Here is a 25,830-nt window from a genome sequence, read left to right on the forward strand (position 1 = left end):
GACTGCAGGAATGTCCACCAGAGCTGTTGCCAGAGAATTGAATGTTCATTTCTCCACATCTGGCTTCTTCACCTGCGGGATCATCTGAGGGGGAGGGGGGGTGCTGAGGAGTATTTCTGTCTGTAATAAAGCCCTTTTGTGCTGAAAAACTCATTCGGATTGGCTGGGCCTGGCTCCCCAGTGGGTGGGCCTGGCTCCCAAGTGGGTGGGCCTATGCCCTCCCAGGCCCACCCATGGCTGCACCCCTGCCCAGTCATGTGAAATCCATAGATTAGGGCCTTTCTTTATATGAACTGTAATCAGTAAAATCTTTGAAATTGTTGCATTTATAATTTTGTTCAGTATACATGAAAAAGGCTTGCAGGAGTAGTAAGTTTGATATGATTTTACACAAAGTCAGTGTTGATGACAAGTGGAGAAATCCCTTGTATTAAAAGATAAATACAAAAAATCAAATAAACTAACAATTAAAAAGTTGAGAGAAAAACAGTGTAAAAGATGTGTAAATGTATAATCAGCTACTTGATGTAAAAATAAAATGTGTTGCCATGGTAATCGGCCCCAGAGGTCAGGTCTCGCTCATTAAGCCACAGTCATGATTATTGCAATGTTAAGACAAGCTGTTCTCATGCACGGGCCATTTTGGTCCACTGATCTTTACATCACACTAGGTTACACAGAGTGCTCTGTTGTTGCAGACTACCAAAATATAGAGTATTGTAGATCAGATAGCTTGCATAAATCTGATTCCCCATTCCAAGGGGGGACCCCTAGGAATTCTAGCCCAATACAAATGATTCAACAAATCAAGCCCTTGATTTGTTGAATCAGGGGAGTTAGTGCTAGGCTAGAACCAAAATGGTCCCCCCAGGGAATGGATTGAGAGACACTATCATAAGTGCATCCTAAACCCTTACACATATCGTCCTCTTCTGTTTGCACGGCACAGTGGTAGACCCCATGACTAAACGGGTCACTGGGTGGCAGAGACTAGATCCCTCCCTTTTCCTTCTCTTCGTGTTCTACTCTCAGTACGGCTCTGCCTTCAAACTCCGATATAGACAGCAAGTAAACACCATCCCCACAATCTGAGAGAGAGAGAGAGAGAGAGAGAGAGATAGATAGATATACCTTGCGAGTGTATTCAGGTACTGTAACTACAGTACAAGCCTGACGGCACATAAGTATATGTTTCAGTTGGTGCCAGCATATTTCAACATACACTACCGGTCAAAAGGTTTAGAACACCTACTCTTTCAAGGGTTTTTCTTAATTTTTACTATTTTCTACATTGTAGAATAATAGTGAAGACATCAAAACTATGAAATAACACATATGGAATCATGTAGTAACCAAAAAAGTGTTAAACAAATCCAAATATATTTTATATTTGAGATTCTTCAAATAGCCACCCTTTGCCTTTATGACAGCTTTGCACACTCTTGGCATTCCCTCAACCAGCTCCATGAGGTAGTCACCTGGAATGCATTTCAATTAACAGGTGTGCCTTGTTAAAAGGTAATTTGTGGATTTTTTTCCCTTCTTAATGTGTTTGAGCCAATCAGTTGTGTTGTGACAAGGTAGGGGGGGTATACAGAAGATAGCCCTATTTGGTAAAACACCAAGTCCATATTATAGCAAGAACAGCTCAAATAAGCAATGTGTTATTTCATAGTTTTGATGTCTTCACTATTATTGTACAATGTAGAAAATAGTAAAAAAATAAAGAAAAACCCTTGAATGAGTAGGTGTTCTAAAACTTTTGACCGGTAGTGTATATGCCTGAGGCCACATAAGAATACATGCTTAAGTGGTTTAAGTGTTTCAGTGTCCACATAATTCAAAAGTAGCAGAAGTTTGAGAATGAAACTCAAAAATTACTTTTGGTTGCTTTACACTTCTACCATTACCCCTGAATTTCCAGAGACCAGGGCAAGGATTCTTATGTTGATGGTGGCCATCTTGGGTTATCTCTGTGCTGTAAACAGTGAAATGGCTTCTTTTTGCTCACCTGTACACAGGCGATGCCCACGCCCACTGCTCCAATGATCTTCAGGTGGTCCAAAATGAAGTTCTCCAGTTTAGTGATACAACCCCCCTTGAGAGGAAAGGTAGGACCACATTGTGTGTGTGTGACGTTCAAGGTGACTTTCAAAATTGATAATAGCTGCGGGAAGTAGTGGAGCTAAGGGTGCTGAAAAATCGTAATGAAAAAACCCCCCCGAAAAAAATAAAATAGAATATATATATTTGTTTTACTCAAGTACTGCACTGGGCCTTTACTAGTATTAGCGGACCGATACAGACGTCTGTAGCGCAGGCAAAATGTTATTTTCAGCATCTCCGCTTTGTCAAAAAAGGTAGGTATAATTAAGAACAGTCTCTTGCAGGATCAATAGTTGGAATTGTAATAGTTGTTGCCCTGTCTCTTTCTCTGCAATTGTCATTCTAATGGAATCCAGAAAGAACAAAGCCCTGTCCTCAAACGTTTACATCAAAAGGTGCAAAGTTATGGCCAAAGACACAAAACATCCACATCAAAACAATATTTTTCTTCATCAAATAACATGGAAAACAACCACGTTTTGTGCAGTATTAATTTACCATCCTTACAAACCACTTAATGTAAATGTACATTACTGTTTTGTACACTGCTCAAAAAAATTAAGGGAACACTAAAATAACACATCCTAGATCTGAATGAATGAAATAATCTTATTAAATACTTTTTTCATTACATAGTTGAATGTGCTGACAACAAAATCACACAACAATTATCAATGGAAATCAAATGTATCAACCCATGGAGGTCTGGATTTGGAGTCACCCTCAAAATTAAAGTGGAAAACCACACTACAGGATGATCCAACTTTGATGTAATGTCCTTAAAACAAGTCAAAATGAGGCTCAGTAGTGTGTGTGGCCTCCACGTGCCTGTATGACCTCCCAACAACGCCTGGGCATGCTCCTGATGAGGTGGCGGATGGTCTCCTGAGGGATCTCCTCTCAGACCTGGACTAAAGCATTCGCCAACTCCTGGACAGTCTGTTGGTGGATGGAGCGAGACATGATGTCCCAGATGTGCTCAATTGGATTCAGGTCTGGGGAACTGGCGGGCCAGTCCATAGCATCAATGCCTTGCAGGAACTGCTGACACACTCCAGCCACATGAGGTCTAGCATTGTCTTGCATTAGGAGGAACCCAGGGCCAACCGCACCAGCATATGGTCTCACAAGGGGTCTGAGGATCTCATCTCGGTACCTAATGGCAGTCAGGCTACCTCTGGCGAGCACATGGAGGGCTGTGCGGCCCCCCAAAGAAATGCCACCCCACACCATGACTGATCCACCGCCAAACCGGTCATGCTGGAGGATGTTGCAGGCAGAAGAACGTTCTCCACGGCGTCTCCAGACTCTGTCACGTCTGTCACGTGCTCAGTGTGAACCTGCTTTCATCTGTGAAGAGCACAGGGCGCCAGTGGCGAATTTGCCAATCTTGGTGTTCTCTGGCAAATGCCAAACGTCCTGCACGGTGTTGGGCTGTAAGCACAACCCCCACCTGTGGACGTCGGGCCCTCATACCACCCTCATGGAGTCGGTTTCTGACCGTTTGAGCAGACATGCACATTTGTGGCCTGCTGGAGGTCATTTTGCAGGGCTCTGGCAGTGCTCCTCCTGCTCCTCCTTGCACAAAGGCGGAGGTAGCGGTCCTGCTGCTGGGTTGTTGCCCTCCTATGGCCTCCTCCACGTCTCCTGATGTACTGGCCTGTCTCCTGGTAGCGCCTCCATGCTCTGGACACTACGCTGACAGACACAGCAAACCTTCTTGCCACAGCTCGCATTGATGTGCCATCCTGGATGAGCTGCACTATCTGAGCCACTTGTGTGGGTTGTAGACTCCGTCTCATGCTACCACTAGAGTGAAAGCACCGCCAGCATTCAAAAGAGACCAAAATATCAGCCAGGAAGCATAGGAACTGAGAAGTGGTCTGTGGTCACCACCTGCAGAACCACTTCTTTATTGGGGGTGTCTTGCTAATTGCCTATAATTTCCACCTGTTGTCTATTCCATTTGCACAACAGCATGTGAAATTTATTGTCAATCAGTGTTGCTTCCTAAGTGGACAGTTTGATTTCACAGAAGTGTGATTGACTTGGAGTTACATTGTGTTGTTTAAGTGTTCCCTTTATGTTTTTGAGCAGTCATCTGGTCATCTAGGTTTGGTACCTGTAGACCTTCCATCACCATGAAGAAAAACAATGCACAATAATTGAGTACATTGAGACATCAAGTGGTTTGTGATGATGTGATGTGATATGGCTCAGTTGGTAGAGCATGGTGCTTGAAACCCTAGGATTGTGGGTTCGATTCCCACGGGGGACCAGTACGAAAAAGTATGAAAATGTATGCACTCACTACTGTAAATTGCTCTGGATGAGAGCATCTACTAAAATGTAAAAGGAATGAATAGACAATTTCAGTTTACAAATAGAAATAAGTTGCATTTGCAAAGTATTTAAAGAAACTGGAAAACATATATCAGGCAAGTATTTTTATATTCCACAAGTATTATCAGATTACAGTGGTGTACTATTTTTTGTGGGTATCTGTACTTTACTTTACTATTTATATTTTGAAAAATTTTACTTTTACTCCACTACATTCCTAAAGAAAACAATGTACTTTTTACTCCATACATTTCCCCTGACACCCAAAAGTACTCGTTACATTTAGAATGCTTACTCAATACATTCCCAACCCCCAAACTACATCCCGCAGCTATGATCTTGATACACAAACCTGAACTCAAGCATTATTTGCACTAGGAATTGCAAGCACACTAACACGCAACAACACCGGCTGCTCTCTGTATCTGACACTCACCTCCACCTTGTAGATGTTTGATGGGTGGTCCCTACGGCCGCAGCCCAGCGTCTGGGTCTTACAGCAGCTGTCCGGCACCAGCCGGCCATCTGCCTCACTGGTGTGGATCCACACGCTCTCGCCCCAGTCCGACGAGCTGTTGCTGCCACAGCACTTAAACTGGCGGGAGAGGGAGAGGAGGAGAGGGCATTTCCCAGACAGGGTGGTGGATGTTTTTCCAATTGTCTTGCAGTTGTTTCAGATGACGAGCTGAATGATATTCAGTTCATGAACAAAATCTTTATACAAAACAATGGGCTATCTTTCAAATCACAAGTTTCATAATGACGACTTACATGAAGGGCTATAACATACTGTAACCAAGCATAATGAAAACACATACCTGTAACAGTAGACACAATGAACGTAAACATAAACAAGCTGATTATTAATGCACATTGGAGAAAACCAACAAATTCCCAAATTAATATTTACAAAAACCTCTAACCAAACTCCTCAAGTCTCCTTCTCTTACCTCCTGCTGCAGCTTGTCCACTGCTTTGGTGATATGCTCCTGCTCTGACTGCCTGTACTTCTGCACCATTGTCTCCCGCAGGTTCTGTTTCAGCTCCTCATTGAGCTGCAGAGGAAGACAGGACACAGGGGATATGAGAGAACGGACACAGTAAACATGACCTTGGTCAGACTACATCACAGCTACCCACCAGACGTTAGAAACAGAAGCATATACAGTACCAAGGAAGGGGAAACTACGATATTTGAGTGCAGGCTTTTGTTCTAACCTAACTCTAACGCACCTCGTTGATTACTTAAATCAGGTATGTTAGCACTAAGCAGGAACAAAAGCGATATTTTCTTTCTTAATAGGACTAAGTGGAAGCATGTAAATTGAGAATAAGGTAGTGGGAGAAGCAGACATAAGCTCACCAATGAAGACTGAATCTTCTATCAGTAAAATAATACTTGAAGGAATGTAATGCATCTCATTGTCGATTTCATAGAATAGAACGATCCACTGTATCAAAGGTCTAGAATAGCTAAAACTGTAATTACAGAAGGAACTCCTCTTGACCCAATAATATTTTGAAGCGGGGAAATGATATACATAAAGGTAAGAGGATGTACATTTTCATTCATTTATAACAGTAGTGCAAAACTCGGGTAAGAGCATAGGCCTACATCTAGCTGGTCCACAGTTTCTATGGCAACCACAGAACGTAGAGCCAAGTCAGAACGTAAAGGAGAGATAAAGGGAATAAATGAACGAGAGAGGGAGAGGGGGGAGGAAGAGAGAGAAATATAATAGGTTTTTATTTGACCTGTTCACAGCGTGGGAAACACTGCAGCAGTGAGATGAAAACAGGGTGAAAGGTCAAAGGAACATAAGCAGACAATTACACAGAGAGAGTTCAAATGACACACACCAAGCTGGTAGGATAACATTCCTGCAGGTCTAACATCTACACAGCAGGGGTATATACTAGTGACAAGGATAGTAGTGGGAATCACATCTTAGTGATATCATCACAATACAGAAATGCTACAACAAGAGGTGGCAGGCATGGGAATGCAGAGCGGGAGAGAGAGAGAAAAGCAACAGATTGAGAAAGAGAGAGACTGGTGCATTATCCGTGAACCTTCCCTTGTTGTGGTTTCAGTTTTTACAAACATACACTCTTCTGTCTCTGGGCAGGCTCTGGGTATAGATAATGTTACTGGCGGTGGAATCAGGTGGTGAATCAAGTCATTCATTACCTGCTGGTAATAGATGTAGGCCAGGACACCGGCGAGGATCTCCAGCAGGAAGATACACAGCAGCAGGACAAAGTACTGTGGGGAGACAATGAAAGGTAGGGGATTAGGTTGAAATGGATATCCCCTGGCCCTCTGTCTATGGACTTCACAGTTAAAACAGGCAAATCCAATTTAGATGAGCTGGAGTTAAATTGATCAGAGCAGTTGATTGGTAGTCGTGGGGTCACCGTTGTCGTTTTGTTATTTTGAGAAAATGGACTAAGAATGTTTGCCAATCATAGTTTTAATTTGTGGCGTATTGATTGTGTGGTGAAATGTCAATGAAGCTGTACAAACAGTATGCCGCCCTTAAAGGGATCCTTCAGGATTTTGGCAATGAAGAGCCAAAGACAGATGAACTCGTGGATACAATTTTAATGTCTCTGTTTGCAGTTTGAAGTTACTAACTAGCGTTAGCGCAACTGCTAACTAGCGTTAGCGCAATGACTGGAAGTCAATGGTATAATTTATACCACAATGACTGTAAATCAATGGAGGTTACCTTAGACTTCCAGTCATTGCCTTAACGCTAGTTAGCATTGGCTCGCGAAACTAACTAACTTCCTTCATACTGGATGCAGAGACATATTGTAAAAATTGTATCCATGAGTTCATCTTCATTGCCAAAATCCTGAAGTATCCCTTTAACAACTGGCCCAGAAACAGTTTCCTCTGATGATTAAGGGTTAGCTAAATCAGTTATGAAGTTATGAAAAGGCATAAAGTTATCACAACCCCTCTGGGTCCAAGCTATGGTTAGAATCATGGGAAACATCTGTTTATTGGGTTGGAAGTGCACAGGGTTACTACGCAAAGGAGTGTGTGAGTGTGTGTGAACATTCCTTTGCCTGCATGGGCATGTATTTGTACCCAAGACATTCCCTTTAAAGGTACAATATTTAAGTACTGTTCATTCAAATAGCTCTAAATGGCCATAATAAAGTGGCAAGGATTAGAGAATAAAATGCTTTCAAGATTACATGATATCTTTAGACCCCAGTGTTGCCTTTCTGGCAGCTGCTGGAATTACAGTATGATTTGCCAGGAAAACGTGGCCTGCGTGCTCTCACGTTAGAGGCGTGGCCACTTGCTTCTCCCAGGACCCCAGACCAAGACAGTCATGGCCAACAAGCTGAACCAAGGACTATGCTGTCAACAGCAGACAGACATTTACATTTGAGTCATTTAGCAAAGCAATTAGGGTTAATCGCCTTGCTCAAGGGCACGTCGACAGATTTTCCACCTAGTTGGATCTGGGATTCGAACCAGCAACCTTTCGGTTACTGGCCCAACACTTTTAACCACTAGGCTACCTGCCGCCCCAGACAGCAATTATCTGCTAAAAAAAGAAGTTTGGTCATCCAGAAGGGAGTTGGATGAAGGTTGTGGAAAGACCAGGGTGATCGGATGGAGTGGAACTTCGGTCGGGAACTGATGGACCGTAACAGTGCACTCAAACCTGGTAAGACAAACCTCAAAACTAATGTTAGCTTAGCAACATTTACTAGCTATTCCTCGCTGTTATAAAATCATTCCTTATACACTGAGTATACAAAACATTAAGAACACCTGCTCTTTCCATGACATAGACTGACCAGGTGAATCCAGGTGAAAGCTATGATCCCTTATTGATGTCACTTTTTAAATCCACTTCAATCAGTGTAGATGAAGGGGAGGAGACAGGTTAAAGAAGGATGTTTAAACCTTGAGACAATTGAGACATGGATTGTGTATGTGTACCAATCAGAGGGTAAATGGACAAGAAAATATTTAAGTGCCTTTGAACGGGGTATGGTAGTAGGTGCCAGGCGCACCAGTTTGTGTCAAGAACTGCAACGCTGCTAGGTTTTTCACGCTCAACAATTTCCAGTGTGTATCAAGAATGGTCCACCACCCAAAAGGACAGCCAACTTGACACAACTGTGGGAAGCATTGGGGGGGAGTGCAACTCAATATTAGGAAGGTGTTCCTAATGTTTGGTATACTCAAGTGTAGATATCGAGCTGGTCATCTAACGTTAATCGTACTATGTTCCAGCAAAGCGTTAGGCTATATATTTTTAAACGTTGAGCATTAGGTTATAGATTTTTGACACATTTTGACACATTGTAGAAAGCTAGCCGAGCTAGCTAGCCTACTTTGCTAAGCGCCACATGAATTCGCTATGCAGTCTGTGGTGTAATTATGTTGACAAATTCTATCTTCATAGGTCAATTTCGGCCCATGCAATGTATTTAGCTAGCTTCAGCATTTATATTTAGCCTCAGCCATAGTGGTGCCTGAAAGTCAAGTGGGGCTAATTACACTAGTTAGCTATAGTGGCCTGGAAATACGATGACATTGCTAAAGTATGCAAACCATTAATTGGAAACAACTTTGCCATCATTATGATATGGTCAAATGTACTTTAGAGAGATGGCAAAGTTTGTCAAATATAGCTAGCAATGCTAACGTTAGCTAGCTAAAGTTATACTGCATCTACAGACAATCTGGTGACATCACAATGATGACAAAAGGTTTTCATACTAAATTATTTTCCTCCTTTTGAAATATCTGCATTGAATAGAACGCTCAGTCGGGCATCAGTCTTCAAAATAAAGTTTATTGTGACAAACGTGCAATCCATGAATAGCAAATGTTGATGTGTGAAGAGGTGATCTCATTTTACATTTACATTTTAGTCATTTAGCAGACGCTCTTATCCAGAGCGACTTACAGTTAGTGAGTGCATACATTATTTCATACTGGCCCCCCGTGGGAATCGAACCCACAACCCTGGCGCTACAAGCGCCATGCTCTACCAACTGAGCTACACGGGACCAGTAATGTAGAGGGGATTCAATTTTGAATCTGTTTTTATTTATTCCAGAATCACATCCCCATGTTGGCTATGCAAGTGCTAAATGTTTGTGTTTGCCTTCTATCCTGACTGCTGGCAGTGTTTAATTATAACCACCACAGATCAGCCATGCAGAACTCGAAATGTCTCCCTATGCTATTGGATGTAATATTATATTCCTACGAATTGAATGCAATCAGAACTCCACGTAACAAAACTATTGCTCACTCAAGGCAAAATTTAAATGGAAACTTATCGTAAGGAAGGTATTGACATTTCCTTGATTCAATGAATATGTCACCACATATGTTCTATACTCTTTCAGTCCAGAAGACAAAGGGTATATGCATTTAAGACAAAATAACTACATCTACACCACAGACCTCCAAAGAGCCGGCTAACATCTGACCAGGGGATGCCAAGAAGAATCCTAGGCCTGATAACCGAACCTATGCCAAGGACAGGAGAACTACTGCCACATTGCACAACATAAATAGGACGGGAAGACTAATGTTACTGCTAGCACAGAACATTTTTAAATGGTCAGAAATACTAGGATGTTGAGTTGTGGGTGGTGAGGTTTGATGATCTACTGTTGTGCATCTGTATACTTTTAATAAAAACTAAACAATGGATTTGCTCATCTTCTTTATACAATGGTTTTTATGCAATATAGGCCCATATGTTTTCATTGCTAAAGTATGAACATTTTTGGTATTAGCTTGGGTTCATATTAGGGGTCTTCACAGGTCCAACAGACCCAAAATTCCAAGACCCGACCCAGGAGCCGAGCGCGCACGGGTCCTAAATTCGGACTTTTGTTTCAGACCTGGGTCGGGTCTGATATAATTGCCACGGGTCTCAGGTACGTGTAATTCAAATGTATTTACTGACTGGACCCGATTGGACCTGTCCTCTGTTCATTTAATGGTCGAAGGAATTGTCCGTAGAGCTCCGAGACAGGAATGTGTTGAGGCACAGATCTGGCAAACATTTCTGCAGCATTGAAGTTCCCCAAGAACACAGTGGCCTCCGTCATTCTTAAATGGAAGAATTTTGGAACCACCAAGACTCTTCCTAGAGCTGGCCGCCCGGCCAAACTGAGCAATTGGGGAAGAAGGGCCTTGGTCAGGGAGGTGACCAAGAACCCAATGGGCACTCTGACAGAGCTCCAGAGTTCCTCTGTGGAGATGGTAGAACTTTCTAGAAGGACAACCATCTCTGCTGCACTCCACCAATCAGGCCTTTATGGCAGTGTGGCCAGACGGAATCCACTCCTCAGTAACAGCCTGCTTGGAGTTTGCCAAAAGGCACCTAAAGGACTCTCCGACCATGAGAAACAAGATGCTCTGGTCTGATGAAACCAAGATTGAACTCTTTAGCCTGAATGCCAAGCGTCACGTCTGGAGGAAACCTGGCACCATGGTGGTGGCAGCATCATGCTGTGGGGATGTTTTTCAGCGGCAGGGACTGGGAGATTAGTCAGGATCGAGGGAAAGATGAACGGAGCAAAGTGCAGAGAGATCCTTGATGAAAACCTGCTCTAGAGCGCTCAGGACCTCAGACTGGGGCGAAGGTTCACCTTCCAACAGGACAAAGACCCTAAACACACAGCCAAGACAATGCAGGAGTGGCTTCGGGACAGGTCTCTGAATGTCCTTGAGTGGCCCAGCCAGGGCCCGGACTTGAACCCGATCAAACATCTCTGGAGAGACCTGAAAATAGCTGTGCAGCGACGCTCCCCATCCAACCTGACAGAGCTTGAGAGGATCTGCAGAGAAGAATGGGAGAAACTCCACAAATACAGGTGTGCCAAGCTTGTAGCGTCATACCCAAGAAAACTCAAGGCTCTAAATCGGTGCCAAAGGTGCTTCAACAAAGTACTGAGTAAAGGGTCTGAATACTTATGTAAATGTGATTAGCAAAGAATTCTAAAAACCTGTTTATGCTTCGTCATTATGGTGTATTGTGTGTAGATTGATGACGAAAAAAAACAATTTTAGAATAAGGCTGTAACGTAGCAAAATGTGGAAAAAGTCAAGGGGTCTGAATACTTTCTGAAAGCATTGTATCTGTATAGCAGTAGTAGCTTATCTGACAAGGATAAAGAAATCAATTTCGTTGTCAGGAACATGCCGCCGGCATATCTCCATCTTTCTCTCAGTCTCTAGGGCTATAGGCCTAAGCTTCTCTTCCTTTATATTTACTTTTGTAATATTTCAAATCAAATCAAATTTTATTTGCCACATGCGCCGAATACAACAGGTGTAGACATTACCGTGAAATGCTTACTTACAGTGGACGCCTAGGCCATTATGCATAAAATGCCATGATGCATTCAGTGCTCAAATCTCTGACAGCTGAACCGTGAGGTGGACAATTATTGTTTTAGGAGAGTAAAAAACAATAAAACAACAGGCTATAAAGTTTTGAATATGCTACATATCGAAACACAAAACAGTTTTTTAGTAATTCGTTATAGGCAGTTTTTAAGTACACGTAACCGTGGATCATTTGGCCAAAAGCCTATCACTCGTTTATTGCTGGCGCTGGCAGCGCCCAGTTGGAGGTTTCTTTCTTGCTCTCTCTCTACTCTCGGATCTGAACGGGTCTCTCAGATCCAAACCAGCACGGGTCTGTTTGGGTCTGTTTGACCACAGGCTTTTTCGGAACGGGTCTGACTGTCCTTGGGTCCATTCGGAACGGGTCTCCATAAAAAAAAAGGTATGCATGCATATCGGGTCGGGTGGGAAAGCCACTGATCCATTTCGGAATGGGTCCAACTTTCTGGACCCGTGAAGACCTCTAGTTCACATGTAATAGAATGTAATTTATTGATAGATTTATTTTATGTTTCAAATGCAGGTTGACGTTTGTTCTTTAGTTTAGCCAATGTTGTAAGGACAGCCCACAAGGGTCACACATACTCCAGGCAAAGATTTACAAATCTGTTGTTCACAAATGCCCCTCAGTTATGAATGGTGGATAACATATATTGTACCACATTCCAGGCCAGATGTCCCCTGAAGGATGACAAAGAACAGTCACTTTTTTTGAGACCATCAGACCATCTTTATGAGTTACATGTGTTACTGGAGATTACCAACTAGACTTTCGGCTACATAGATGTGTGTGGGGGGGAAATCAGGCTATGATTTTTCTTGTAACAAGAAAAAAAATTGCACCAACTGCGGCAGTGACATTTAAACACGTTTCTGAACAATGTATCAAACTGAAAGACTCTTGACATGTTGGTATAACTTGAAGCATACTGTGATATTTTTCTTCAGATTTTTCTACTGTGCCTTCTGAAAGTATTCACACACATTTACTTTTTCCACATTTTGTTGTGTTACAGCCTGCATTTAATAATTGATTACATTGAAATGTTGTGTCACTGATCTACACACAATACCCCATAATGTCAAAGTGGAATTTTGTTAGTAGATTTTTATATTTATTAATTGTTATTGCAAGCCTAAATAAGCTCAGGAGTAAAAACGTGCTTAACAAATCTCATAATAAGTTGCATGGACTCATTTCGTGTTTAATAATAGTGGTTAACATGATTTTTGACTAACTACCCCATCTCTGTACCCCACACATACAATTATCTGTAAGGTCCCTCAATCGAGTAGTAGATTTCAAGCACATTCAACCACAAAGACCAGGGAGGTTTTTCATTGCCTCGCAAAGAAGGGCACCGATTGACACTGAATAAATCATTTTGAGCATGGTGAAGTTATTAATTAGGTTTTGGATGGTGTATCAATACACCCAGTCACTACAAAGATTCCAAAACAAGCATCCTGTTAAGCACTTAAGCAATACTGCAAGAAATGTGGCAAAGAAATTAACTTTTTGTCCTGAATACAGGAGGGCAAATCCAACACATCACTGAGTATCACTCTTTATATTTTCAAGCATGGAGGTGGCTGCATCATATTATGGCAAGGCCTAGGGAGTTTTTTTGGTTAAAAAGAAACGGAACACAGCTATAAGCACAGGCAAAATCTTAGAGGAAAACTGGGAGACGAATTCACCTTTCAGCAGGACGTTAACCTAAAACACTAGGATTTGCTTACCAAGACATTGAATATTCCTGAGTGGCCTAGTTACAGTTGACTTAAATTGGCTTGAAAATCTATGGCAAGACTTGAAAATGTCTGTCTAGCAATGCTCAACAATCAACTTAATGGAGCTTGAAGAACTTTAAAAATAATAAAATGGGCAAATATTGTACAATCCAGGTGTGCAAAGCTCTTAGAGACTTACCCCAAAAGACTCACAGCTGTAATCGCCGCCAAAGGTGCTTCTACAAAGTATTGACTCAGGGGTGTGAATACTTATGTAAAGACATTTCTGTATTACATTTTCAATACATTTGCGAACATTTCTAAAAACATGTTTTCACTGTCATTATGTGGTATTGTGTGTAGATGGGTGAAAAAAATAACCTATTTAATCCATTTTTAATTCAGGCTGTAACACAACAAAATGTGGAATAAGTCAAGGGGTATGAATACTTTCTGAAGGCACTGTAGCAATAGCCGATTGCCTTTTTAATATTGGCATAAAATTAAGCTAATCAAATCAAATCCCCTGTCCTGTGTCCCTTTTAAGAAGGAAGCACAGTCCTTGCCAGTTCATTTAGGGATGTAGCGGTCGGTCCAATTCCAGTTTAAATCCTTAGTGCTTAATGTAGATACAAAAATATCGCATAAACTCGTGTGTAGCTCTGGAAGGATTGGATAGGTACTAGCAATATATTTATAGCTCTACCTTGCCCTTTAATAGGCTAGGTGGAATGTTCACTTCTTACCCATGAAATCCTTACAAATCTACACAAAAGCCTAGATGGTAAGGGTAAGAGCCTAGGGTGTCTGTCGCAATACATTGTATGTGGTCCTTTCCTTCAATTTGTGCTCTGCATTTGACCTGCAAATGCCCTATATTTAAAGTGTATGGATGCCTTGTACTTTAAGGGAGGCCATTCCCTTTAAGTCACAGAGTTAGATTAGAGTTTTATCTCCCATCTGATTTGACCAGACACATCAGAGGTAGGGCATCGGCAGGTCTGCATTCACCGCCAAGTTCCTTTAGCATTAGACAGACGGGGAGATAAAATCGGGGAAAACCTTGACCCAATTCTCCTGGCTCACCGCTGGTCTTCGTCTTTTCTCAAAGTGGCTCTGATCTTGAATGCTGAGTAAGCAGACTGATCAATGCTTGTTGATGCGGCCACAAGGGTGTTGAAAAAACACACACACACACACACACACACACACTAGGGTTGGGTGATATTACGATAGCATAGGCTAAACCATCGTCTGTCATATCACAATGTCGTCACCATTGATGATGGCTGTCAATCATCGTCGATGGTGACGACGTCGTGATATGACAGACAATAGTTTAGCCTATTTGAACTTGACTGGCGCCCTGCAGTAAAGAACAGAGTCTCGCAGTGCACAGCAGGGCAGCGCACAAGTGACATTCCGAGTAATTTGCCTATTCCTACTAGCTATAGCCTATTTCAATAAATATGTGATATAGAACGCAAGAGAGGGATGTAGGCCAGACAGAGTGGAGAATTCCACCAAAGAAGCGCAAAATGTAGTCAGAAAATATTGTTACTTTCTCTTTCTGTCGGATGCATGGGCTTTAGACTATAGCCTAAACCTATTCATTTTTTTTTTTTATAACTGACACTGCTTAACCATCTTGTGTTTAGCCGTTAAAAACAAACAGCCTATATTACCTTCTCTCTCCATTGATAGGCTATAATGAATATGGCTGAAGGCTACACTTCACAATTTTATGCATGGCTTTCTCCCAAAAAGTTATTTGAATAGCCTAAAAAAGGTAAGGTAGTCTGGGTACTAATAATGAAAGAGAACAAACAATATCAATAGCCTATAGAAAAATCTAATGACAAGTTGAATCAAGTTGAGGGCAGGGAAAATCCCTCCAAGCAAGGTTGAAAACCAAATGGCCAAAAACCTATCCTCATTTTCTCCTACTGGCCTATCATAAAAGCTTTAATACAAGGTACAGTTATGAACATTTGGCTTGGGCGGTATACCGTACATATACACTGTATACATAGGGTATTTGAAAAAAGCCACAAGATAGTTTTTTAAAAAAATGTCAAAATGATTTATTTGAAGTTTTCCATTTTTGTTGCTACCTTTTTAGTTAATACCTGCAGTTAATTTGTGCAATACGTTAGGAGATAAAGCAAATTGCTGACAATGACATTCGTTAGCTACTAGCTATGCTTGCATAACTTTAAGAACTGTATTTACCTGTCTTTATGTTCGTTTAGTATGAAAATGTATGTACTCACTAACTGTTAGTCGCTCTGGTTAAGAGCGTCTGCTAAATGACTAGCATTTAGCTAACAGCGTCTATGTGATTTCGCTATTAGTTTGTGCTAATTATGATAGCATTCTGGTAAAAGAGGCACAATGGGCTTATCTTGCATTTGTTGCGCCCTCTTGTGTGCTATGCCGGTAATACTATAAATCCCGAGATGAGAGAAGGACGGTATGACGATATGAAAATCTGGATACCGCCCAAGCCTAATGAGCAGTAGCTTATTTCCCAAATATTCTAGCCTACGAAGGTACTGTCCTAAAGTTGTGACTTTCAAAAATAACGAAAGTCTATAGCCTAAGCCTAGGCTATTCTCAATCAAATCTTTATGATAGAACAAACAAAATTATTTGTTCCATTGAACAAAGACTTAAACTCCAGCGTGTTTCGGCTGCATGGCCTAAGATACGATGATTAAACGTCTTCTTTTGGACAAAGCATTTTCTAATCACCCCTGATTGAGGAGGGAGTGGTCAGAGAAAAGCCTAAATTCATTGGACAACACCTAGTAAACAACACTGTTTACTTTTGTGCATTACTGTGCATATTTTGACAGCAAGATAAACGCCTCCACATCAATAACCCTCAAAGCATGATCTCCATGTTCACAAGATTTATTGAGTTGAACCAGCGTGAATCTGAAACACAAAAACAACAATGTCTGCATAAGACAATGTCATCTGTCCTAAAAGACAAACTAGATATGAACGTAACCTGATATTTTGCTCACACTGACAACTAGCCAAAGCTAGGCTAACATACTGTAGCAATTAAGCTAGTGCTGTCCATCTATCCACAAAGTAAACATACACATCCAAATTCCACAAATAATGCTCTGAAATGAAAGATATATGCAAAAGGAATGAAAATACTCACTGACAAAGCTTCCTAAGGCATTCAATGTAAAGGATGGATGAAGATTGTGAGCAGAAAACTGAAACAGAGCACTCTGAGCTCTACATGAGGCAACAATGACCAACTTCCTCCAAACAAGTCACATGACAGGTCATTTTCTAGCTGAAGGAAATTACTCCAGATCAACAATAGGAGGAGTCTAATTCAAGGTAAGTATTACAACTAAAACAGAACACTCCCCACCTGGCGTGATAGAACACCACTCTGATAACTATGGAATGTCCATATAAGAGACCTTGTTTGTTTAGACCTCTGGAGGAAGGAGAAGGACCGTCTCTGTGACGGGCCTAAGAAAGAGCTTAATTCCTTCTTGCTTGCAGAGTCTAACCTCGACTTTACGGACTTTACCATCCTTGCTGGGAAAGACCTGAGTGATCAGTCCAACAGGCCATTCATTCCTCTTGACTTGTTTGTCTTTGAGGAGCACAATGCTTCCAGGCTCGAGGTTGGGCTGGTTTGACTGCCACTTCCTTCTTATCTGAAGTGAAGAGAGGTATTGTTTCCTCCACCTATCCCAGAAGGTATTTGCAAGATGTTGAACCTGAAGCCACTGCCGCTAAAAGAGGTCCTTGGCTCCGCAGTCGCCAGCAGGACTCGAAGGGATTCTCACTTTCTGTGTGAGGAGAGTAGCAGGTGTAAGTATGAGAGGGTCATCTGGATCTGTAGAGACTGGAACCAGAGGTCTGGCATTGATGATGGCAGCCACTTCTGCCATCAGAGTAGTGAGCGTTTCGTGACTTAGCATTGAATGACCCTGTTGGAGGAACATAGAAACCAGGATTCTCCTTGCTACGCCAATCATCCTCTCCCAGGAACCACCCATGTGAGAGGCATGAGGCGGGTTGAATATCAAGGTGCAGCCCTGTTCTGACAGTTAGGTATCCACGTAGTCATCGTTGATGTTCGAGGGGATCTTAAGTTCCTTGCAGGCCCCAATGAAGTTGGTCCCACGGTCAGAATGAATCTGCTTTGCTGGGCCTCGGATCGAGAAGAAACGCCTCAGGGCATTGATAAAGCTTGATGTATCCAGTGACTCAAGGACTTCGATATGAACGACTCTCATGCTCATACAGGTGAATATGACGGCCCACCGCTTACTGTGGGCGTGGCCTCCGGCGAGAGGTACGGTCCATGGACCAAATACGTCCAGGCCGACATGGGTGAACGGAGGTTCAGTGGAGAGACTATCAGCAGGAAGGCTGGCCATCTTCTGTGCCTGAGGAAGACCACGAAGTCTCTGACAGGTGACACACTGGTGGATGATGCTGTTCACGCACTTTTTACCGCCAACTATCCAAAGACTGGCTGTACGGATGTCTCCCTCTGTGAAAAGGCGTCCCTGGTGTTGGGTCCGTTCATGGTAATGCCTCACCAGTAAGTTGTGACGTGATGCTTCCCTGGGATGATCAGGGGGTTCTTCTCGTCGTGTCCGAGTTTTGCTTCAGTGATGCAACCCCCAACTCTCAGAAGGCCGTCTTTATCAATGAATGGATCTAAGGCTCTCAGAGAGCTGTCTTTGGGAATTGTTTCCTGGTTCCTGATGCACTCAAACTCTCTTAGATAGGTTTCCTCTTGGACTGTCCGTATGATGATATCCTTTGACTGAGAAAATCTGTCTGGTGTGCATGCTGTCTGACAGTAGTGCCAGCCCTTACAGTTGCTGTCTTTTGCCGCTGTAGTGTTGTTGAAGAGACGAGCGATGTGAACGAGGTGAGTGATGGCACGAGTCAGCGACTTCCACGTGGAGAACCTTGAAAAACGTAAGGATCCAAGCTGCTTGGCTGAAGTTGTTGTCTTCAGTGTGGACACTTGGGGGCGAACATCGGCATCTGAGGAGGGGTTGATGAGCTCAAAAGCGTTCCTTTCAAGACTGAGAGACTGGCGTGTCAGGAACGTAGGGCCAGAGAGCCAGGTTGTGTATGAGAGGTAAGCTGCAGGGATGAATCTCGTTGCATGATCTGCAGGGTTCTGATCTGTAGGTACATAGCGCCACTGTTCTGGACGAGTAGATCTCCTTATCCGATGGACTCGATTGCTGACATAGACATAGAAGCCCCGGGTCTCATTGTTGATGTAACCTAACACCACCTTGCTGTCTGTGTGGAAGGTTGTATCATCAAGCTCAATGTCTATTTCTGAGGTGATGAGCTCGGCAAACTCGACTGCCAAGACTGCTGCACAGAGTTCCAACCTTGGAATCGTGTATTCTGGGCGTGGCGCCAGTTTTGCTTTACCCATAACAAAGCCCATGTGACTGTCTTCTTTGACGTCTGTCACTTTGAGGTAGGCATCTGCGGCTATTGCCTTCGTGGATGCATCCGAGAATATGCATAGTTCTCTTCATCTCGCTTCTGGGGGTGAGACCTTAGTGTAAGCCCTAGGGATATAGAGGTTGCATAGCCCTTTCAAAGACTCTCTCCATGTAACCCATTGCTCCTCCATTTCTGGGGCAGGGGAGAGTCCCATTTGTTGTTTGCCATTGTGAGCTCCCTGAGAATAGACTTGCCTTGAATGGTGACAGGGGCCACAAATTCCAGTGGGTCGTACAGACTGTTCACAGTTGATAGCACACCTCGGCGTGTGAAGGGCTTCTCATCTTCATCTACCTTGAAGGTGAAAGTGTCAGTCCTGAGGTCCCAGTTGAGACCCAAGCTGTGCTGCATAGGCAGAGTGTCTGACCCTATGTCGAGAACTTTGAGGTCGTTTGCGTGATCTTGAGATGGAAATGCTTCCATTACCTCCTCCTTGTTTGAGGCAATCTTGTGTAACCTCAGATTAGAGTTGGCGAGAATCTCGTGTTCTCTTGAGTAGGGTGACTGCATCTTGGACTGTAGGAAATGACATTAAGCCATCGTCGACATCGATGTCACGTTCTACATACTGTCTGACATCAGGATCGTAGTCTGGTACTCCTTCTTGAATAGACTGTTTGAGGCCGTAGATGGCCACTGCTGGAGAGGGACTGTTGCTGAAGACATGGACCTTCATGCAGTAGTCGATGATGTCTTTGGACAAGTCGTTGTCCTGGAACCACAGGAATCTCAGGAAGTTACGGTCTTCTTGTTTCACCAGGAAACAGTGGAACATTTGTTTAATATCTGCTGTCACAGCGACAGATTCCTAACGGAAGCAAGTAAGCACCCCAAGGAGTGTGTTGTTGAGGTCGGTCCCAGTCATGAGGACGTCATTGAGGGATACTCCATCGTATTGGGCACTGGAGTCAAAAATCACACGGATTTGATCAGGCTTCTTTGGGTGATAGACACCAAATGTAGGTAGGTACCACCGTTCTTCTTCTTTCAGGGTGGAGCCACTTCGGCATGACCATTCTCGAAAATCTATTGTCGGGGAGACGACGTCTTAGTGACTTGAATGGTAATGGTGCCACCTGATCCCTTCCTTTATGATTTTCAGAAAAATGCTGTCTTCGATGGAGAAGGCCACTTTATTGTCGTCTCTAGTTTGCTGGAACACATTGCAGCCCAAGTGAACTTCCTCTTTGTCACAAGGAATACTTTTGTAGCAGCATAATGCAGGTTGATCGGGAGCTTGGGATTTCCGGAATCTTTCTTTCACCAAGAAGAAGTTGGGACATGGCTCGAAGAGAGTAGGTCGTCCTTTCTCCAAAGTGTTTGTGTAAAAGGTACTCACTGAGAGAGGCTTGTGAACGCTCCCGAGGCAGACGTTGCCTATTATGACCCATCCGAGGTTAATCTTCTGGGCGTATGGTGAGTCATGGGGCCCATTAACTTGCTTGAGCACCTTATGGACTCTGATAATGTCTCTTCCCAGAAGGAGCATGACGGGAGCTTTAGGTTCGAGTTCTGGGATGGGATGAGGTGAGCAAGGGGTTTCAAGTGAGCATGGTGGAGCGCTGCATCTGGAGTTGGGATCTCAGATCGGTTGTTCGGGATCTCGTTACACTCGATGAGAGTTGGCAGTGGAAGACTGACTTGCCCATCCATAGATTCTACCTGGTAGCCGTTGGCTCTTCTTCCTTCTGTCTCCATCACACCGGCACAGGTCTTAAGGGAGTAGGGAGAGCTGGGGCCTTGTACCCTGAAGATATCGAAGAACTCAGAACGAACCAATTATTATTATTATTATTATTATTATTTTTTATTTTTTTGCAGTGCAGACATAATTTTTTTATTATTATTATTATTTTTTTTTCATACTGGCCCCCTGTGGGAATCGAACCCACAACCCTGGCGTTGCAAAAGCCATGCTCTACCAACTGAGCTACATCCCTTCAGTGATTTATTTAGAATTCAAGGCACACTTAACCAGCATGGCTGCCACAGCATTCTGCAGTGATACGCCATCCCATCTGATTTGGGCTTAGTGGGACTAAACACACCCAAAACACACCTCCAGGCTGTGTAATGGCTATTTTACCAAGAAGGAGAGTGATGGAGTGCTGCATCAGATGACCTGGCCTCCACAATCCCCCGACCTCAACCCAATTGAGATGGTTTGGGATGAGTCGGACCGCAGAGTGAAGGAAAAGCAGCCAACAAGTGCTCAGCATATGTGGGAACTCCTTCAAGACTGTTGGAAAAGCATTCCAGGTGAAGCTGGTTGAGAGAATGCCAAGAGTGTGCAAAGCTGTCATCAAGGGAAAGGGTGGCTATTTGAAGAATTTAAAATATAACATATATTTGGATTTGTTTAACACTTGTTTGGTTACTACATGATTCCATGTGTGTTATTTCATAGCCTTGATGTCTTCACTATTATTCTACAATGTAGAAAATAGTAAAAAATAAAGAAAAACCCTGGAATGAGTAGGTATGTCCAAACTTTTGACTGGTACTGTATATATTTATTTTATTATTTTATGAGGCAAATAAAGCAATTATTATCCAGTTCTGTAGACGGTAGACCAGTCATATATATACTGTAGATATGGCTCTGCGGTAGAGTGCTTCCATCCAGCCCACGTCACTACGGTAAGACAGCCCATTCCTCATCAGACAGTCACTGCTCCAGTGGCAAACCTAGCTCACTAGGTAGACAGCATAAGCACTGCTCATCGCGCCACACATACACACACACACACACTCCATGCTGACACTCCTCCCCCAGAAAGCAACATTAGAAAAGATGTGCCTGCACTTAGCCTCTGCCCAGGCTTTCAACAACATTACCTTTCGTCAAGATTCATCCAGTTGCATTCGGCAACTGGATGAATCTGCTGAGGCAAGACATCGGAGGTAGTTCACACAGATTCGACAGCAGTCTTCTCGCCCCTTGTTGCCAGGGTTAAGTTACTCACACACACACACACACACACACCCCTCTTCTCGCTTTTCCTTCCTAACCATCTCTACCCTCCCTCCCTCCTGATTAATTAATTCCTTCAGCATGATTCATCGGCCTAATCTTAACTCTTTGGGATGCACTCTGCATTCCAACACACACACACTTGCAGTGCATACATTATTTTTTTATTATTATTATAATTTTTCATACTGGCCCCCCGTGGGAATCGAACCCACAACCCTGCCGTTGCAAAAGCCATGCTCTACCAACTGAGCTACATCCCTGCCGGCCATTCCCTCCCCTACCCTGGACGACGCTGGGCCAATTGTGCGCCGCCCCATGGGTCTCCCAGTCGCGGCCGGCTATGACAGAACCTGGATTCGAACCAGGATCTCTAGTGGCACAGATAGCACTGCGATGCAGTGCCTTAGACCACTGCGCCACTCGGGAGGCAATGATCTGTTGCTTTGCTCGTCGAGGATGGCATAGAATGTCACTGCTCTATCTCGGTAGCCTGTTGGGTATATTTTGACGAGGCTGATCTTAGAGCAAGACCTGTCGGTGAGGTTCCCACCGCAGACTTGCGTACACTAGGACGTTACATCGGAGGGAGGTGTGAGCGCTTCCTCCCCACCGTGCGCTGTAGGAAGGTCTTCCTTTGCATTCGGCAACTGGATGAATCTGCTGAGGCAAGACATCGGAGGTAGTTCACACAGATTCGACAGCAGTCTTCTCGCCCCTTGTTGCCAGGGTTAAGTTACTCACACACAAACACACACACCCCTCTTCTCGCTTTTCCTTCCTAACCATCTCTACCCTCCCTCCCTCCTGATTAATTAATTCCTTCAGCATGATTCATCGGCCTAATCTTAACTCTTTGGGATGCACTCTGCATTCCAACACACACACACACACACACACACACACACTTGCACACAAAAGCCACAGCATATGTTTGGGATCAAAAGTGGACATACAGTAGAGGCCCATCTAGAACAGGAGCTGATTACAAAATAGTTTGAGAAACCTTACCTAATGTGAATGAATAATACTGGATTAGGCCGTTTCAACTACTTCTCCCTTGTCCCTTCACTAAGGAATATAATGCTCAAAAAGGTCAGGGTAAGGACTGGATAGAGATCCTATTATTACTAAATAACTAAACTCATTGAGGTTTTAGTATTGGTTTCCTCAAAATTCCATGTTCAATTTGATATGGAAAACAATGTGAATACCTAGATATCACTTGAATCTTATGTGAATACCTAGATATCACTTGAATTCAAATTTTGGCATGCAGATCATTGCATGCCAAAACCAGACACACCATACAGGCTTCGTTTACCTAGTTCTGTTCGTCACCGACCTAAAATGATTTGCACCATGTCTAAAAGAAAGTCTACAGGGTATTCTTCTCATTCTGAGACAAGGGCACCTTACCACCTATTGCTTTAGAGTAATCAATGCGAATGTTAGCTATGGCCACCACAGGCTAAGTAATGAAAGTGTTATTGTAAATGACAGTCATTCATGACCCATTCACATTGAATTTCTTCAAAAGGTGAGGAAAAGAAAAACAAATTATGTCAGTTGGGTGCACTACCCCTTTAAGTTTGCCTCTGCTTCCAGCACAGTTCAGCCTTGTAGGGCTCTAGCCAGTGAGAGTATGAGGTCAGTTTCTCCGTTCATTGCCTCTGGGGTTTTCTGACTCAGCCAGTGTTATAAATTGTGTCTGTTTGGAAGGAAAACAGTTTCCCTCCACTCTCTGTGCCACCTCTCTGTCAATTCTGCCCCAGAACAATGGACTGTGCTCATGCCAGACCCCTCCTTCCGTGAGCACTCTCTCTCCTTCTGAGCTCTCCTTCTGTGAGTGTGCTCTCTCTCCTTCTGAGCTCTCCTTCTGTGAGTGTGCTCTCTCCCTCTCCCTCTTCCTCCTCCTCCTCCTCCTCCTCCTCCTCCTCCTCCTCCTCCTCCTCCTCCTCCTCCCCCCTTTATTGGCATGAAAAGACAATTTGTCAACATTGCCAAAGCAATATAGTGGTACATTTCAGTAAATAAAGTACAATGCAATGAGGATAATGAAATGCAGTTCATTTCAGTAGTAATAATAATAGTACATATAATCATGTATACAGGTACAACACTACTGCTGTTGTATTGTGTAATCTTCCGTCAATAAACATAATTAAATAAAAATAAGGTTGATGGTTACACTATGGATTACTTGTACGTTATATACAATGTAAATACTTCAAGGAATTAATGGTCATGGGATGTCCCTCAGGCTATGGCAATCATATACATATATGGCAGTAATACAGTATTTGTGGTTTCTCCCTCACCCAGAATAATCACCAGTTTTATGTTATTAGTAAATGCACAGAACTTGGGAATTGGTTGAGAAATGTTCTTGAAAAAATATTCTTATTTGGGAGTATTTCTCACAGTAGAGGAAAAAGTGCATCTCTGTCTCTACCTCCCCTGTCGTGCAGTGACCACATAGACGCTCCTCTTTGGGTAACCATGTCTTTTTGTGTCTCTCTTTTTCTTTCTATACCCAATTGGTGGTCAAATAGCCTGTATTTTGTCAGGATCTGTCTCTATTTTGTATCTCTGACAGAGTAGAGATATTCTGCCAATTTGTATTCTCTTTTGAGCAATTTAGTTTATTCTGTGTTTTTGTTGGAGGTTTTCATTTCTGTAACATTTTGATTGATTTCCCTGTGTGTTCGGATAATAGGGCTGTTTAGTGTTTTTAACAGCTGACATAGGGGACTCTTTTCAGGGTTGAGCTCTTGGGTTTCCAGTGCTTTGAAATGTAAGGATGTTTTGGGGCTTAATTTCAAATGGTGCCAAAATGTTTGTGTCCTTTTCTTTATATTTACAATGAAAGGGAATCGTCCGAGTTCCCCTCTGCATGCATTATTTGGTACTTTATTTTGGATATTTAGGATAATTCTGCAGAATTCTGTATGTAGATTTTCTATTGGGTATTTCTCCCAATGCTTATAATCGTAATAACAGGTTGGACCCCAAACCTCGCTTCCATATAGTGCAATTGGTAACTGAATATTTTGCACCACATTTGGATAGGAATATTTACTTTTGAGAATCTTCACTGCCAGAACAAATCCACCAGAGGCACTTGTTTTTTTGTCCTAGGTACCATTGGGCATGGTCAACCATGGTATTTTGTAATTTGAAGGAGTGTCTAATTTGAAGGACAAGGTCATCTGCGTAGAGAAGGAGTCTGAGCTCCTCATCTTTGAGTCCAGGGGCTGCAGATCGGTCCAACAACACTGCTAGTTCATTGATGTAGACATTGAATAGGGTTTGACTTAAACTGCACCCTTGTCTCACCCATCATCCTTGTGCAAAACACTCTGTTCTTTTATTGTTCTGTTTAATACTGTGTGTTGTTCAAGTAAATAGATTTTATGATGTCAAATAGGGAAGCAGCCACTCTCCAAAACCAGGTTGAATAGTTTTAATAAGGCATCTTGCAGCTCAGGAATACTGTGTTTAAGCATTTCATTCCTGATGCTGTCAGGGCCACATGGCTTTCCAGATTTAAGGCTTTGTATTTTCTTCGAAGGTTCAGCCTGTGTAATTTGGTAGTCAATTCGGTTCTGGTTGTTTTATAATTGTGTGTTCTAGGTAGCTGAATTTGTCTTGCATATTTTTTTGGTTTAAAGTAAGGTCTTCTGATTATATTATTCCATAGAGACTTTCAAACGGATCTTTCCTAATGTTG

The 25,830-nt window shown here is 42.9% G+C and overlaps 1 protein-coding gene across 1 annotated transcript in view; it reads right to left on the reverse strand.

Moving 5' to 3' along the window:
• Positions 1 to 273: 273 nt before the first annotated feature.
• LOC121534851 (CD151 antigen-like) overlaps positions 274 to 25,830 on the reverse strand; it is a 56,244-nt gene continuing 30,687 nt past the window's right edge. Inside the window, exons 4-8 of the mRNA XM_041841441.2 lie at positions 6,641 to 6,715; positions 5,400 to 5,504; positions 4,886 to 5,044; positions 2,012 to 2,098; positions 274 to 1,088 (exon numbers count right to left, since the gene is read on the reverse strand). Of these exons, the coding sequence (XP_041697375.1) occupies positions 1,029 to 1,088; positions 2,012 to 2,098; positions 4,886 to 5,044; positions 5,400 to 5,504; positions 6,641 to 6,715 (486 nt within the window). The 3' untranslated portion in view covers positions 274 to 1,028. The remainder of the gene's footprint in view (positions 1,089 to 2,011; positions 2,099 to 4,885; positions 5,045 to 5,399; positions 5,505 to 6,640; positions 6,716 to 25,830) is intronic.

The sequence above is a fragment of the Coregonus clupeaformis genome, chromosome 21, assembly GCF_020615455.1.
Source record: "Coregonus clupeaformis isolate EN_2021a chromosome 21, ASM2061545v1, whole genome shotgun sequence".
Lineage (NCBI taxonomy): Eukaryota > Metazoa > Chordata > Actinopteri > Salmoniformes > Salmonidae > Coregonus > Coregonus clupeaformis.